Raw genomic sequence first — 12928 nt, forward strand, 5'->3', positions numbered from 1 at the left:
TCTCATTCTCTAGTAAATGGAGGAATTTACTAGGGTGCGTTTTTGCAGCGGAGACCTCGGCGTCATCCACGGTCACCAGCATGGGTTTGAACACTGATTACAGACCTTTAGGCTGCGTCAGCTGTTTGATCCGTGGGCTGTGCTCAAGTTTCCCACCAACCTTGCCCCTGCTCTCGCACCGCAGCCTCGTAGAACACAGCTTGAGAGTCACAGACACGCGCTGACATCACCACATCTGGCTCCCATTTTCCAGGGTTCCCTCGGGAGCAGATAAGAAGATCTGAATTTGAGAGCAAAAGACAAAACACTGTCTCACAATTGAGAATATCACAATGTAAATGTGTAAGGGCTCATCGTAGTATGATAAAAGCTGAAATGATCAGATATCATAAATGAATCTTTGCTGATGCTTGAGGCCTTGAAGAGTACAGTGGAGGAGTGGGAAGAAGCTCTAAATCTCAGAGAGGGTGTATGATTTGATCAAACCTGGGACAGCACTAAGCTGATAAACAAGATTGTATTTTCAGAGCTTCAAAGCTTTCAAGGATACGATAACACTTCCACACACACACAAGCCATGGACATTCTCTAAAAAAAAGTGGATCAGCAAGTAATACCAAAGGTCCATCGCCTGAGGAGTGACAGCACATTCCTCTGAATATTTCACCCTCCTCGGAGTGTGTGTCATTTACATGTTGTTGGTCCAGACCTCCCCAAGGTCTGCTCCATAAACAAAACTGTCTGCCCTCACACACGCACACATGCATACACTTCTAAATCAGGGCCTCTCAAAGCAAAGTTTATGAATACTTTATCATCCTGACACGACGGTCTAATTTAAGGCCTGTTTTGTATGGGAAAGCAGACGTGGTGCGCCCTTTTTGAACAGAGATTTGTGGTCTCTCTTTTATTTCCGCATAGCCCTGCTATTTGTTTATGTTTGTCATATTTCACTGAAGCTGCCTTTGAAACCACGAGGAAGTCAAAAGCTTTTGTCGAGTAAGTTAGAACAACTAAAAGGGGAGAAAAAGTGAAGAGGGGAAGAAGCAGCACTCTGTATTGTGTTTGCGTTTACTGAGGCAAGAATGTGAATTAAAACTGCATGCCCACACACACACACACACACCTGTACAAGCTGAGGCTCAAGGGGAAGATATCTCAAGGCTGTTGTGAAGGCGCATAGCTGAGTAGTGACCTCACCTGGAGGCCTGTTGAGAAGACACCCAGATTCACAGAGAAAGTGTAGATCTTTTGCTCTCTCTCTCCCTTACACACACACACACACACACACACACACACACACACACACACACACACACAGGCAAAGGGAACATTTGATCATTTGATGTGCATGTGTGCACTCTGCTATTTCTTTCTCTTTCTCTTCTCTCTCTCCACCCATTGCCTTTTGTTTCCAACTTTGCAACATATCTCTGATGCTTCCTTCTCTCCCCTGTCGCGCACCTCAATTGACCTCAATTGTTTCTCAAGGCTGAGTCAAGGTGTTGTTGACCTTCATTTGCTGGTGCATTTGTGAGTTCAGCTGTCAGATAAATGTGTGTACACCCCATCGTATTACTAGTGACTAACCTCTGCTCAGCTGTATCATCGCCACTTGTGAGTCTCTCCCACATCCACCTCATTATCCACCTCCGGGAAAGCAATAACAGGACTCCTCCACTCCGAGACAGAGATACCAGAGTGTCTTCAGTCTGCTTGAAAAAAAAGGAAGTTGCTACAGTATATTATTTTGTGCCCTGCACACATTGACTTATACAGTAAGACACCAAAGTTACTGTTGGAGCTGTGAAACATTTCTCAGACAAGAACTTCTTACATAGTAGCATCACATTGTAAGCATTGAACTTCTGGTCCAAGCTTGACACATAAAATCTGGTATAGAAATAAATCCCTCTCTTTTTTTCTAAATCATTCACCCCTAAAAACAGGAAGCAGAAAGCAATTAAAGGTCCAGTGTGTAGGATTTAGGAGGATTTATTGGCAGAAATTGAATATAATGAGTATGTTTTATCACCTGAAAACAAGAATTGTTGTGTTTCATTACCTTAGAATGAGCCGTTTATATCTACATAGTGAGCAGGTTCTCGTCCATGGTGCTCATCATGTTATGTTGCTATGTTTCTACAGTAGCCCAGACAGGACAAATCCAAGACTAGCTCTAGATAGGGCCATTCGCATTTTTACGTTTTTACTTTATCACATAGCCCACCATAGTTAGCAGCCCCTATGCGATGAGCAATGTTGGAAAAACACACATTTTTAAATAGCAAAACTGCTTTATTTAGTTTTTTCATCACTTCAATCTCAGGTAAATTTGTTTTGGAGAGGAAGAGACCTCTGTGGACAATTCAGCCTGGTTAAAACCTCCTAAAGGTCAAGATCAGAAAAAAAGGTGAGCACACATTAGCAGGTGCTGGGCTACACAAGCAAGAGGATTCCTGGTTCGACCCCTTGGTGGGGGAGCCCTTCTGTGTGGAGTTTGCATGTTCCCCCTATATCAGTGTAGGTTTTCTCCAGGTACTCCGGCTTCCTCCCACAGTTCAAATACATGCATGTTTGGGTAATTAGTGACTCTAAATTGGCTGTAGATGTGAATGGTTGTCTGTCTCTATGTGATTGTGTGGCAACCTGTCCCCCTAAACCTTACACACTGGACCTCTAAGTGTAGCCTAAAAATTATGATATAATGAGCAATAAAATATGAAGTGGTTTCTCTAGCTAATGTTGGTTATGGTTTCCATGGCATGAATAAATAGCTGACCTCACTGTAGCATGCTACAACAAGGTCTGACTTGTTTGAATACACAAAAGGCGCTCAAAAGATTGAACACATTCTGTTCATACTGTAAAACAGTGCATTCACAAGACAATGGGATAATGTTGTAGGAAAGGCTATATTTATGACAACTTGAGAAGAAGATTACAACCGTTGCAGCTGTTCATACACACGCAAATATGACGGCACATGTTCACACATATGGAGGTAGGTACATCCTGGCCTCTCGTAACATGCATAGAGGAGCAGTGGAAAATATATTACTGGTAAAGTGTAGGACAACAGCAGGACAAAGCTCAAACTGTGACCCCTGAACTCAAACACATCTCCGACCTTTTGACCTCACCCATCAGGTTTGAGCACACATAAACCTGCCACGCAAGCTTTGCCCCAGGAAAACAGGATTTGGACAAATCCATGCCTCTACTAAGAAGCTGTTTGTTAAGTGGCAGAAGTTTATTTTGTCAATTCAGAGGGAGATTATGTTTTGTGTGTCAGGCATTGGCACCCATCATCAGAGGGTGGAACAGTCACATGTACAAGAACTTGCTGGAAATCAATGAAGAGACTTGTTCGGTAGATTTGGGATTTAACACTGCTCTGGGAAACCATGGGAGGATGTTGTGTGCGACTGGACCACTCAACACTCTGTCACCCACACTCTGTTAGTTTAGGCTACGTCAGGAGGGCAGGAAGCTGAACAAAAAGCCTGTGACAATTAGAGAATTTTCAGTAAACCAGGAGAAAATCCCCATTACCACACACACACACACACACACACACACACACACACTCACACTCACACGCACACACACACAAATCTCCAAATCCCCACTGGACATACAATCATTCCCACATTTAGACCCCATCTCCAACAACAGCTGCCACCGCACCCCAGCAAAGGAAATGCCAAAGTCCTCTGAAGTGGAGCATAACAGCACTGCCGTTCACATCCACAGTGAAGCACTGGGAGGCTGGGAGGGCAGGAGAGCCTCTAATAGCGGGAAGTTGTAAGAATAATAGCGGCATGGGGATGTCGTGCCCCCTGCGCCTCTGGCATGCAAGCTTTGACCCAAACAGCAGAGTCTGTGTGCTGCATCATTCCTTAAAAAACTAATGCAACTTTTTTTTTACACAACTTACAGAAAGGATGTACAAAATGTGGACTTTTTAGGAAGAAATGTTGACTTTTAAAAACAAAAAGTGATATAGTGAGGCTTAAAAGCTGCAAAGTACCATGCTGGATTTGTGTCATTATTTTTACTTCTTCTTGAAATAATGGTGACATTATGGTTACGTTTTTTTTTAGCCTGAGAATTTGTTATTTCACAGTGGCTTGCTCCTCTCCAATGTAAATATTGACACTGTTACATTATTAATAAACTGCTTTATATTTGTAGAACAGTTGCAAACTTAACACTGAAAAATGTACCCAAGGAAGAGGACTACAAAGATGGAAATGTGAACTCTTTGCCTTAAAAGGAGGTGGTTATTTTCACGGGCGACTGCGTCCAGTGACTGTGACAATCCAATATTCACCAGAGGATTACTCATGAGCCACTGTGAACTCTTTCCAGATCAAATCTTAGCAGTGCAAAGCATGGCATGGCGTATTTGATGTGAGGAAAAGTGATCTGAAATCAAATTTCATGAGGTCAAATCCCCCCTGAGCCTGACACCTTGGAAAATAGAAAACCTGTGACTTTTATCCCCGACATCTGTCCTGGATTATCTAAGAATGGCTGCTAAGTAAATTACAGAGCTCAGGAACATTCCCATAATCCAACATCTTAAACCCCCATGCCACTGACCCACAGTCGAATACCAGTGCATGAGTGCGTATGTGTGCTTGCATGTCTGGAGCAAGTTTGTCCAGAGTTCACAGCTTGTGCGCGTGTGCATGTGTGAGCTTGTGCATCGGCGCATGGCAGTGTTTGTGTGTGTGTGTGATTGGGTGGTCAGTTTGTGTGTGTGTGTGTCACTATTGGGCAGCCATTGAACAGACCCCCAGCTGCTTTTTAACACTGAAACAGCCTCTTTTTTTTATATGCAGCCTGCTTCAGACTCAGTTCCCATGAAATTGGCCCTCCTTTGGCTCAGTCAGATTGCCTGCACTGTAAATGGCTTCTCTGGAGTCTGCCAAGGGCCAGAGGGGGCCGATTCAAAGACAAAAAGAGACAAAGACAGACTGACAGATCCAAAGCTGCCGCACTGCCCCTGTAAACCACATTAACAATACTCTGGATTTTTGCTCAAATGTAATCCATCACAATTATGTGGGAAAGCTTGCAAAATAAATATTTTTATGTGCTTATTTTATGCTATTGACCCTCAGCTATCATGCATTTGCTGGTTGCATTATGTAAATAGCGGTGGTATGGTGCAATAACTGTCTTTTAAACAGCAAAGTGTATAAAAGTCGCAGTGGAAGGCGGCTGAAGAGCAGGCAAGTTGCCTTAAGAAGTGAAAATCAGGACAAGCAGGATGCACGGAGCAGTTACGATCAGTACGTGTAGCAGAGCGGTTACGTTTCCTCCAAAGTGACCCAGCTAGTGAAGTCATTATGCTTTCCACTCTCTCAACGGGAGGTGGGGCTTTATAGTGAAAACTTCTTCTACCCCGCTGCACAAAGACCAGTGTGCAGACGCAGTCTCCTCCACGCTGTGAGTGCGCAGCGCCTGCACGGATCGCTCCAAATTGGAACTTAAGCCCACATTGCATGACCCTGCATAGCTTTACTGCTGTTTTCTCGGCCGTGAACGACCCTCGGTGTTCCGCTGTGGCTGTTTTCCAGCACGTAGTCCGACCCCGAAAACCGTCGGGACCAGTGAAGAGAGAAGTTGCGGGAGTGGTCTGGAAACTTTTGCCATCATGAGCTCGCAGACGGTCAACCTTGATACCTACAGCCTGTCGCTGCTCACGGCCAAAGAGGACATCATCAACCCCCGTTCCTCCACCAACTGGTAACACTGAGTGCTCTTGTGTTAAACTGCATGGGAATCCTTTTGGTGTGCATCTTAACATATACATTGAATGCCATTTTAAAAAAATCTGCGCCTGTATAATGAGAAATAACAAAGACAAGACAACTTTATGAAACTTTAATGTTCTCCATCTTGTTTTACTGTCGTAGCTGTTTACGCACATCCAGGTTAGCGGTTGCGTAAGAAGAGGCTTGATTTCAATTAATCCAATGCGGGTTACAGAACTGGCCACCACAGAGACAGCACGCAACCTGGACTGTCTTTACAAGTCCAGTAAGGGCAAATGTATACAGGCTGGTTTAGTATCGACTCTCTACATCCCCTCGGAGAGCTGGCGTGAGGTGTGGATAGCCGTCCATTACGCACGCCAGGCGGCTGGTGTGGCTCAGAGCGCAGCACCTGGCCGGCGGCCCGCTGCCCTCACCGGGGCCTTGCCGCTCCATGACTTTGCTATTCTCCCCGAGGAGCTGTAAGGCTTCATTCTCTGTGCTGGGGATCATGTTTCTGCTGATGTGCTGATCTCTTGACAGGGGTTGTCTTTCAGGGAGAGGCTCTTTAATTTGACAGACAGCACGCATGAGTACCACACACGACTGACCAATAATACAGAAATGATGATCTATTACAGTGTCCAAGGTTACTTAAGAACAGAATCAAGGGCAGAGTCATCTTAGAACATGGATACAGAACCAGAGTTCAAGTATAAGGAAACACATGGGGAGGAACTAGCTCACTGCTTTAAATTTTAACATACATTTAGACTCTAGATGACTCTTAGACACATGAAAAGTTGAAATATTTCATTCATCCTGCTCTGGCAGAATATATGAGACCATGCACGTCACGCTGTAACCTGACCACCTAACACTTGGCTCATTCTGTCCTTTTGTCACATAGTTTGGCTGGTCTGTAACCACGGTGATCTATCCATCATTTCCAAACAATACCCATCTCCCTGTCTCATTATCTTTCTCAATTTTCTTCCTCTCTTTTACTGTGTGTGTGTGGTGTTGTCATCTCCAGCCACAGACATGGGAGAATTAGATTAGATACTACAGTATGACCTGACTTTCCATGTATCTGCTCGCTTTGATGAAGTTATAGTTTAGAGAAACAGGCCAAGGCCCGAGCCCACGTACACACACACATGCTCATGTGGAAGTAGAGGACTGATTCTGTCCATCTCTGTTTCATCTTCCTCTGCCTCACATCCCTCTCTGCCACAGGCTCTTCCTGCCCACTTACTTCCTACCTTCTTCCTGGCTTCTCATGACGCCATGCATACTTGATGAAATGGAATTCAGAGCACTATGAGTTAACCCTGACAAGCTAAAAATCTGACATATTCTTGAATGGAAAGAAGTTCCCCATCTAGGCAGAACATGCTCAGTTTCCATTCTTTCCTGCATTTGGAAAATCTCTTAAAGTTTCCATGTTCAGTATCACTATGGAGGTTTTCTCCCATGGCAACACCTCACGTTGATACTTCACTGATCCAAAAGTTTCTCATTGGAGAGCTTTTCCCTAAAGTTTCAGTGAACAACAGATCTGGATTGTGTCTTTGCCAATTCTCTGCCTGTCAAACAATCACACACACACACACACACACACACACACACACACACACACACACACACGTACAGATGCATCTTTCCACAACAAGCATGTGTTTGGTTGAGCTTACAAGAGAATAAAAAGAGAAAAAGACAAAAATCCCCCAGCATTCACTGAGCCCACTTTAGAGAGGCTAAATAACTCCGCTGTGACTGAATAGAGAGGTGGTAGGGGGACACGATGATGTCATGATTCCCACTGTCAAACCACCGAAACAGACCACCTCGCGTGCGTGCGTCTGTGTGTGTCGAAGGGATTTTATGTGAGTTTGCATGTGAATATATTTGTCTCTGGATGTGCATATGCTTCCTGCAGGGACTATTAAAGTGAGTTGGGGGTGTTGAGAAGTTTGCACGGAGAGGGGTAGGAGGCTTGTTTTGTTGAGCGGTCCCGCCCCCACTGTGTGGCCTTGAGGTCCCTCTGTGTATTATCTAATGACCTTGTGTCCTGAATGGGAAACAGACCCTTTGTGGGTGAGACTCGGAAGAAAAGAGGTGCAATTTCAATGCATCCTTCATTCAAATCTCTCTGCTCAACATACAGCCTTGGAGGTCTCTCCTCAGTGTCCCAGACCACTGAAGACTACAAAGTGTCTCACTCGTAGGCTGGAAACCTGCACTGTGTACATGTGTTTTGTGTTAGTGTGTGCTTTGGGAGACAGAAAGAAAAAGAAACAATGATAATGCATGTTCCCAAGGACATTGTCTAATTCTCAGAAAATACGTCTAATTCCTAACAGCAGAAATCATGATTTATGTCCAGTTTGAAACTAATGACTCAAATAGGCACATTAAGTGAGGTAACTGTTGCTCAATTGGAAATGTATGTTAGCAACTATGCTGACATCTTTCTAACGTGTGCTGTAGTTTTAACACAAACTGAAAAATACTTTTAACAGTTCAATAAAAGTACCTCAGTGAATGGTTTGTTCTGCACATTTTACACTTGTTCACCTCCAATAAGACCAAAGCAGCATGCAATACCAGAGGTGTCTTCCTGCCAAGTATCAAATAGAGCAGCACCAGTTTAGCCAAGCATGATAAAGAGGAAGAGAAATCATAGAAAAATGTTTGCGCATTGTTTTGGCCTTACAGAGCATATCAGATGTGAATTCCCGTTGAGCTGTGGAGCAGTTTGACCACTAGTCATCATACTCGGGTGTAGGCTGAATCCAGACATCTGTGGGCCATGGTGACTTTGAACACACCTTCACAGACTTCTGTGTTGCTGTCCACACTTTGAAGCTGCCTGTGCTGTGCTAAGTGTTTCACTGTGTTCTCTTGCAGGAGATTATAGTCAGCAGCCAGGGAGTGACGCATAAAGTAAATATCTGATTTCATTGTAGTAACAGAGTGATTCAGTTTATATGGAGTATTCACAGAGCAATTCATCTTGTCTTCATTCACTCCGGGTTGAAAGTCTAATTCTAGACGTAGGGCGAAATGTACTGCAGCCATATATTCAGAAAGAAAACAAGCTGCTTAGAAAATGGCATTACAGTTTATTTTATATTACTAAAATGCTACATACTCTAATACAAATATCCTCCTTGATTCCTGGAAGAGATAAAAACATGAAACCTGTTTTAGAGTGCTGTTTTTATTGGCCCAGATTTTACTTTGCCAGACGAAGACAGTTCCTCTTTGACTTAAAAGTGTAAAGGCCAAAACACACCGGCGCTGTACGATGCACGTCAAAACAGCCACACCCATTATTTTTTGACTCGCGTCAACGACGCTGCCGGTGTGTTTTGGCCTTAAGAATTTCCTGAGAATTTCAGAAGAACAAATGATGTTATGCCTTCACTTGCAACTTTTTTTTGTTTAGCAGAATGGTAGCCACAAAGTGATCTGTCATCAAATGATAATGATCACGAAACTCGAGATATTAAAGGTCCATTGTGTGGGATTTAGGAGCATCTATTGACAGAAGTGATGTATAATATTTAACTATGATAATTATGTTATCTTTTGAGGGATTGTTGTGTTTTTGTTACCATAGAATGAGCTGTTTACATCTACATACAGAGATGGTCCGCTACCACATAGTCCGTCATGTTGTTCAACAGCAGCCCTGCAAACACAGGCTTTAGAGAGGGTCATTTGTGTTTTTGCATGTTTCCATGTTGTGCACATGGGTGAAGTTTCAGTTCTCAGTTCTGTTCTATGTTTTAATATTGTTATGAAATTAAAAAAATAGCTGTGGCAGCGCTTCTTTTTAAAGGCCTCCACTTTATTGCAGTAACACTCTATAAATAGTATCCAAGTTTTTGTTCTTTTGCTGCTGTTAGAAAAAAAACTCTCCAGTATAATACAACACACCATTTAAGCTTCTGACTTCATTAATAGTCTGGCTACAGTTAATTTACCTTCATTTATCTTTTCTTTGATTTTGGCAGTCTGTGGGAATCACAAGTAATCACGCTTACTCATTCTCATCTAAGAAGCACCAAGCTATCCTCTCCTCTCCAGGCCTCTGATCTCCTGTAAAGGGACTCCCCCGTTGATAAATGTCGGAGCCTTTATTTCAGCATCAGCCCGGGGTGTTTGCGTTGCTGCTACTTGCCAGAACTTCCACAGGCTCATGCATGATTAACCGACACCTAAAGAGTTCCTTGCTCTAAAGTTACACGCTACATGAAATACACCTGTGGTTGTGGGGAGAGGATGGGAGGGAGGAAGGTAAAATGCAGGGCTGCCATTGTGTGTGAATGCACATGCTTAATTGCCTCTGCTTGTTTGTAGATGATCAGTATTTCCTGACTCAAGACGAAGATTATATCTACAGCAAGTCAGTTATCTTGTTTGTAAAGATAAACAACGATTATCATCACACAGTTATCAAGAAGTTGCTCACTGCTTAACTTCCTTGCGCAGGTTCTGCTTTTTACCCAGTTCCTTAATTATCCACAAACACCTACCTGTCAAAAAGAGACCGAATGGCACATTAATGGCAGCTGTCTACACATGAGCTGTCGTATAATCCTTATCTAGCTTGATAAAGGTTGTTGGGGCTTTGTACATTGAAACAAATTCCTCTGATCACCTGACTTTGGAATCCTGCAGACGAAAAAAACAAGCAGTCTGGTTGGTTTCCTATTGCTGCTCAGGAAAAGGCTTCAAAGACCACACATGGTGTTGTTATCAAGCTGAATGGCAACAGGACATGTTCGATTGATCCTTGATATAAATAGCATATGCTGTAAATGGGAAGTCAAAGGGCGACTACAGTGGACCAATGCCCAGTCCACTCTCTCACTATCTCTGTCCGTCGAACTGTGTCTCTGTCTGTCTGTGCTTCCTGTGCAATACTGTGCAGTAGCTGTCTGTGATAGATCTCCAATGGTTTCCAAAGAAGCATGCATGCTATTGCTGAAAACCTTGAAGCGAAAACACACACAGTTTTGGTGTATTGCAGTTGCAGTAAGGCATAGGCCCTAAAAGCAAAAACATAGGGGCAGCCATTCACACAAGGAGCAGCAGTGAAAATCACAAAGAATTCCAGATTAGGAGAAATTTTACCCTAAGGTCACACCGCCGTTGCAAGAGCAAGCAGGACAGGAACTTGGCCCGACCTGAGTGGCTTTACTTCTTGGCTGGACACTGGGGCACTTGAGCACTAACTTGGGCTGGCCAGAGTGGTGCTTGGGGCCATTCAAGTGCCTCTAGTGGGGCATTAGGGCCGAAGTTAAGCATGTAAGTGTCTCATTAGGACACAGGCATATCCTGGTTGAATATACGTTTTTAAAAAGCGGTTGCATACCTCCAACGTAGCTCCTGTTTCAAAGATGACAACAGCACTGTGTAGGTTGTGCCTTCTGCAAAAGAGTATCCTCAGCTTACCTAGCTGGTTGTGTGAGCGTGTCTGTGGGTGGCATGTTGGAAGATGATGGCTATAATAGCTGTTATATGTCTCTGTTTAGATGGATTTAGAGAATGATTCTAACAGTAATCACTAAACAACTGCTTACTACTCCTCTAAACATTGTTTAGGTTCATTTAGGGTCTAAGATGAAGCTGCAGTGTAATAGCAGGTCTCAGGCATGATGAGACATGACTGCAGGAGTTTATACTGTACGTGTGTATTGTGTGTCTCTGTATGTTTGGGTTCCTTAGCGTGCAAACTGTTGGGTGCAAGACCACAAATTGACACCGTGTTCAAGTGTGACTTGTAATTGCTCCATAGAAGATGCAAAAGGTTGGTAATAAATGATTCATGACTTGGTGGCACTGCAGTGTTGTTATTCTTCTTGGTGTCAATTTTCTGTGTAAAGATAAACACAAAAGAGCTGCTGCCATGAAAACGTCATTGTATCTCGCAGGTGTGGCATCTCTGTTTTTATTATCGTGAATGTTTTATATAAAGATCGCTGTGAACAATAACCCTTGATGTTTTTTTGTCAGCCGTCCTCACACCTGACCTTTCTATCAAATCCTCCTTTTGTTTGTTCGAGTGCCTCGGAACAGTTGACCTTAATCCAGATGCCCCCTGCACATTGTTTCCGCTGGAAATCTGTCCTTTTTTATGCCCACAGCAGCGACCACAACAAATATGTTATTGTTTCCCGTTGCAGTTCAAGATCAAGGCCGAGACGCTCTGCTGGAAAACTTTGGCTGCGTCTTTGTGAAACCAGATGAATTGTTCATGCAAGTGCTATGAAAAATGGAAGCTGGATTGAGGTGAATTGCTTGTTTAATCTAACTAATGAGCCTTGAGTGCATCAGACGGAGTGGTATTTCCAAGGGTGTGTCAGATAGCTGACTAAAAACATCTGTATTTCAGTGTTTCTTCAAACATTGGCAAGAGGATGAATACAGTGCATGGTGTGCATGTGTTTTGGTGTGTGTGTCCTACAGCCAGCTGAGGCACTTTTAGGGGAACCACAAAATGATATCACGGAAATAAAATCTTCCTCTGATATTAACTTGTGTCTTAGCTGCACAGTTTGCCAAAGATGTAATCTGTGACACCAAGCCATCAGCACTCAAGTTCATTGCATCTCATATTATAACAGATATGAGTGTGAGCTACCTATCTTAATGTTGTCACCACGCTTGGATTGCAAACTGCTGAAGCAGGAGATAGTGAGACACAATGTTCTCTTGAGTTGCTCCCACATCTTCCGGAGTAGCTCCCACACAGCTGTTTAATTGCTGAAGAATTAACTCGGGAAAGATGGTCTGAGAATCAGGCCAAATGAGGGGTCATCTCTAAAAGATCCTTGTGGGAGAGATAACAGGTGTTTTGATGTATTTCCAGAAACAAACCAAATACGTGACATCTAGAAAATACTCTACATCATAGAAAAGTTAGGACGTGTTTTACAAATCCATCACTTTTTTTCTGGCATCTGTAGCTGCTGAATTAGCCACAGCCTGCATGAATGTGGTAACCAAGCACACGCCGAAACATCACGTCATGTTCTGTGTTGCTGTGTCTCGTCTTTTTGCGAGCCTGCCAAGCACAACACCAGCAGCCAAGAATCTTTTGACACACGATAACATATTTATTGTTATTTCACTCTTAATTACAC

General features: G+C 43.4%; 1 protein-coding gene across 1 annotated transcript in view; it reads left to right on the forward strand.

The window, feature by feature from the left end:
- Nucleotides 1–5322: 5322 nt before the first annotated feature.
- The window catches only part of si:dkey-40c11.2 (drebrin-like protein A), a 35493-nt gene continuing 27887 nt past the window's right edge, over nucleotides 5323–12928 (forward strand). Inside the window, exon 1 of the mRNA XM_049578375.1 lies at nucleotides 5323–5760. Within this exon, the coding sequence (XP_049434332.1) occupies nucleotides 5669–5760 (92 nt within the window). The 5' untranslated portion in view covers nucleotides 5323–5668. The remainder of the gene's footprint in view (nucleotides 5761–12928) is intronic.

This window comes from Epinephelus fuscoguttatus, linkage group LG6 (assembly GCF_011397635.1).
Source record: "Epinephelus fuscoguttatus linkage group LG6, E.fuscoguttatus.final_Chr_v1".
NCBI lineage: Eukaryota > Metazoa > Chordata > Actinopteri > Perciformes > Serranidae > Epinephelus > Epinephelus fuscoguttatus.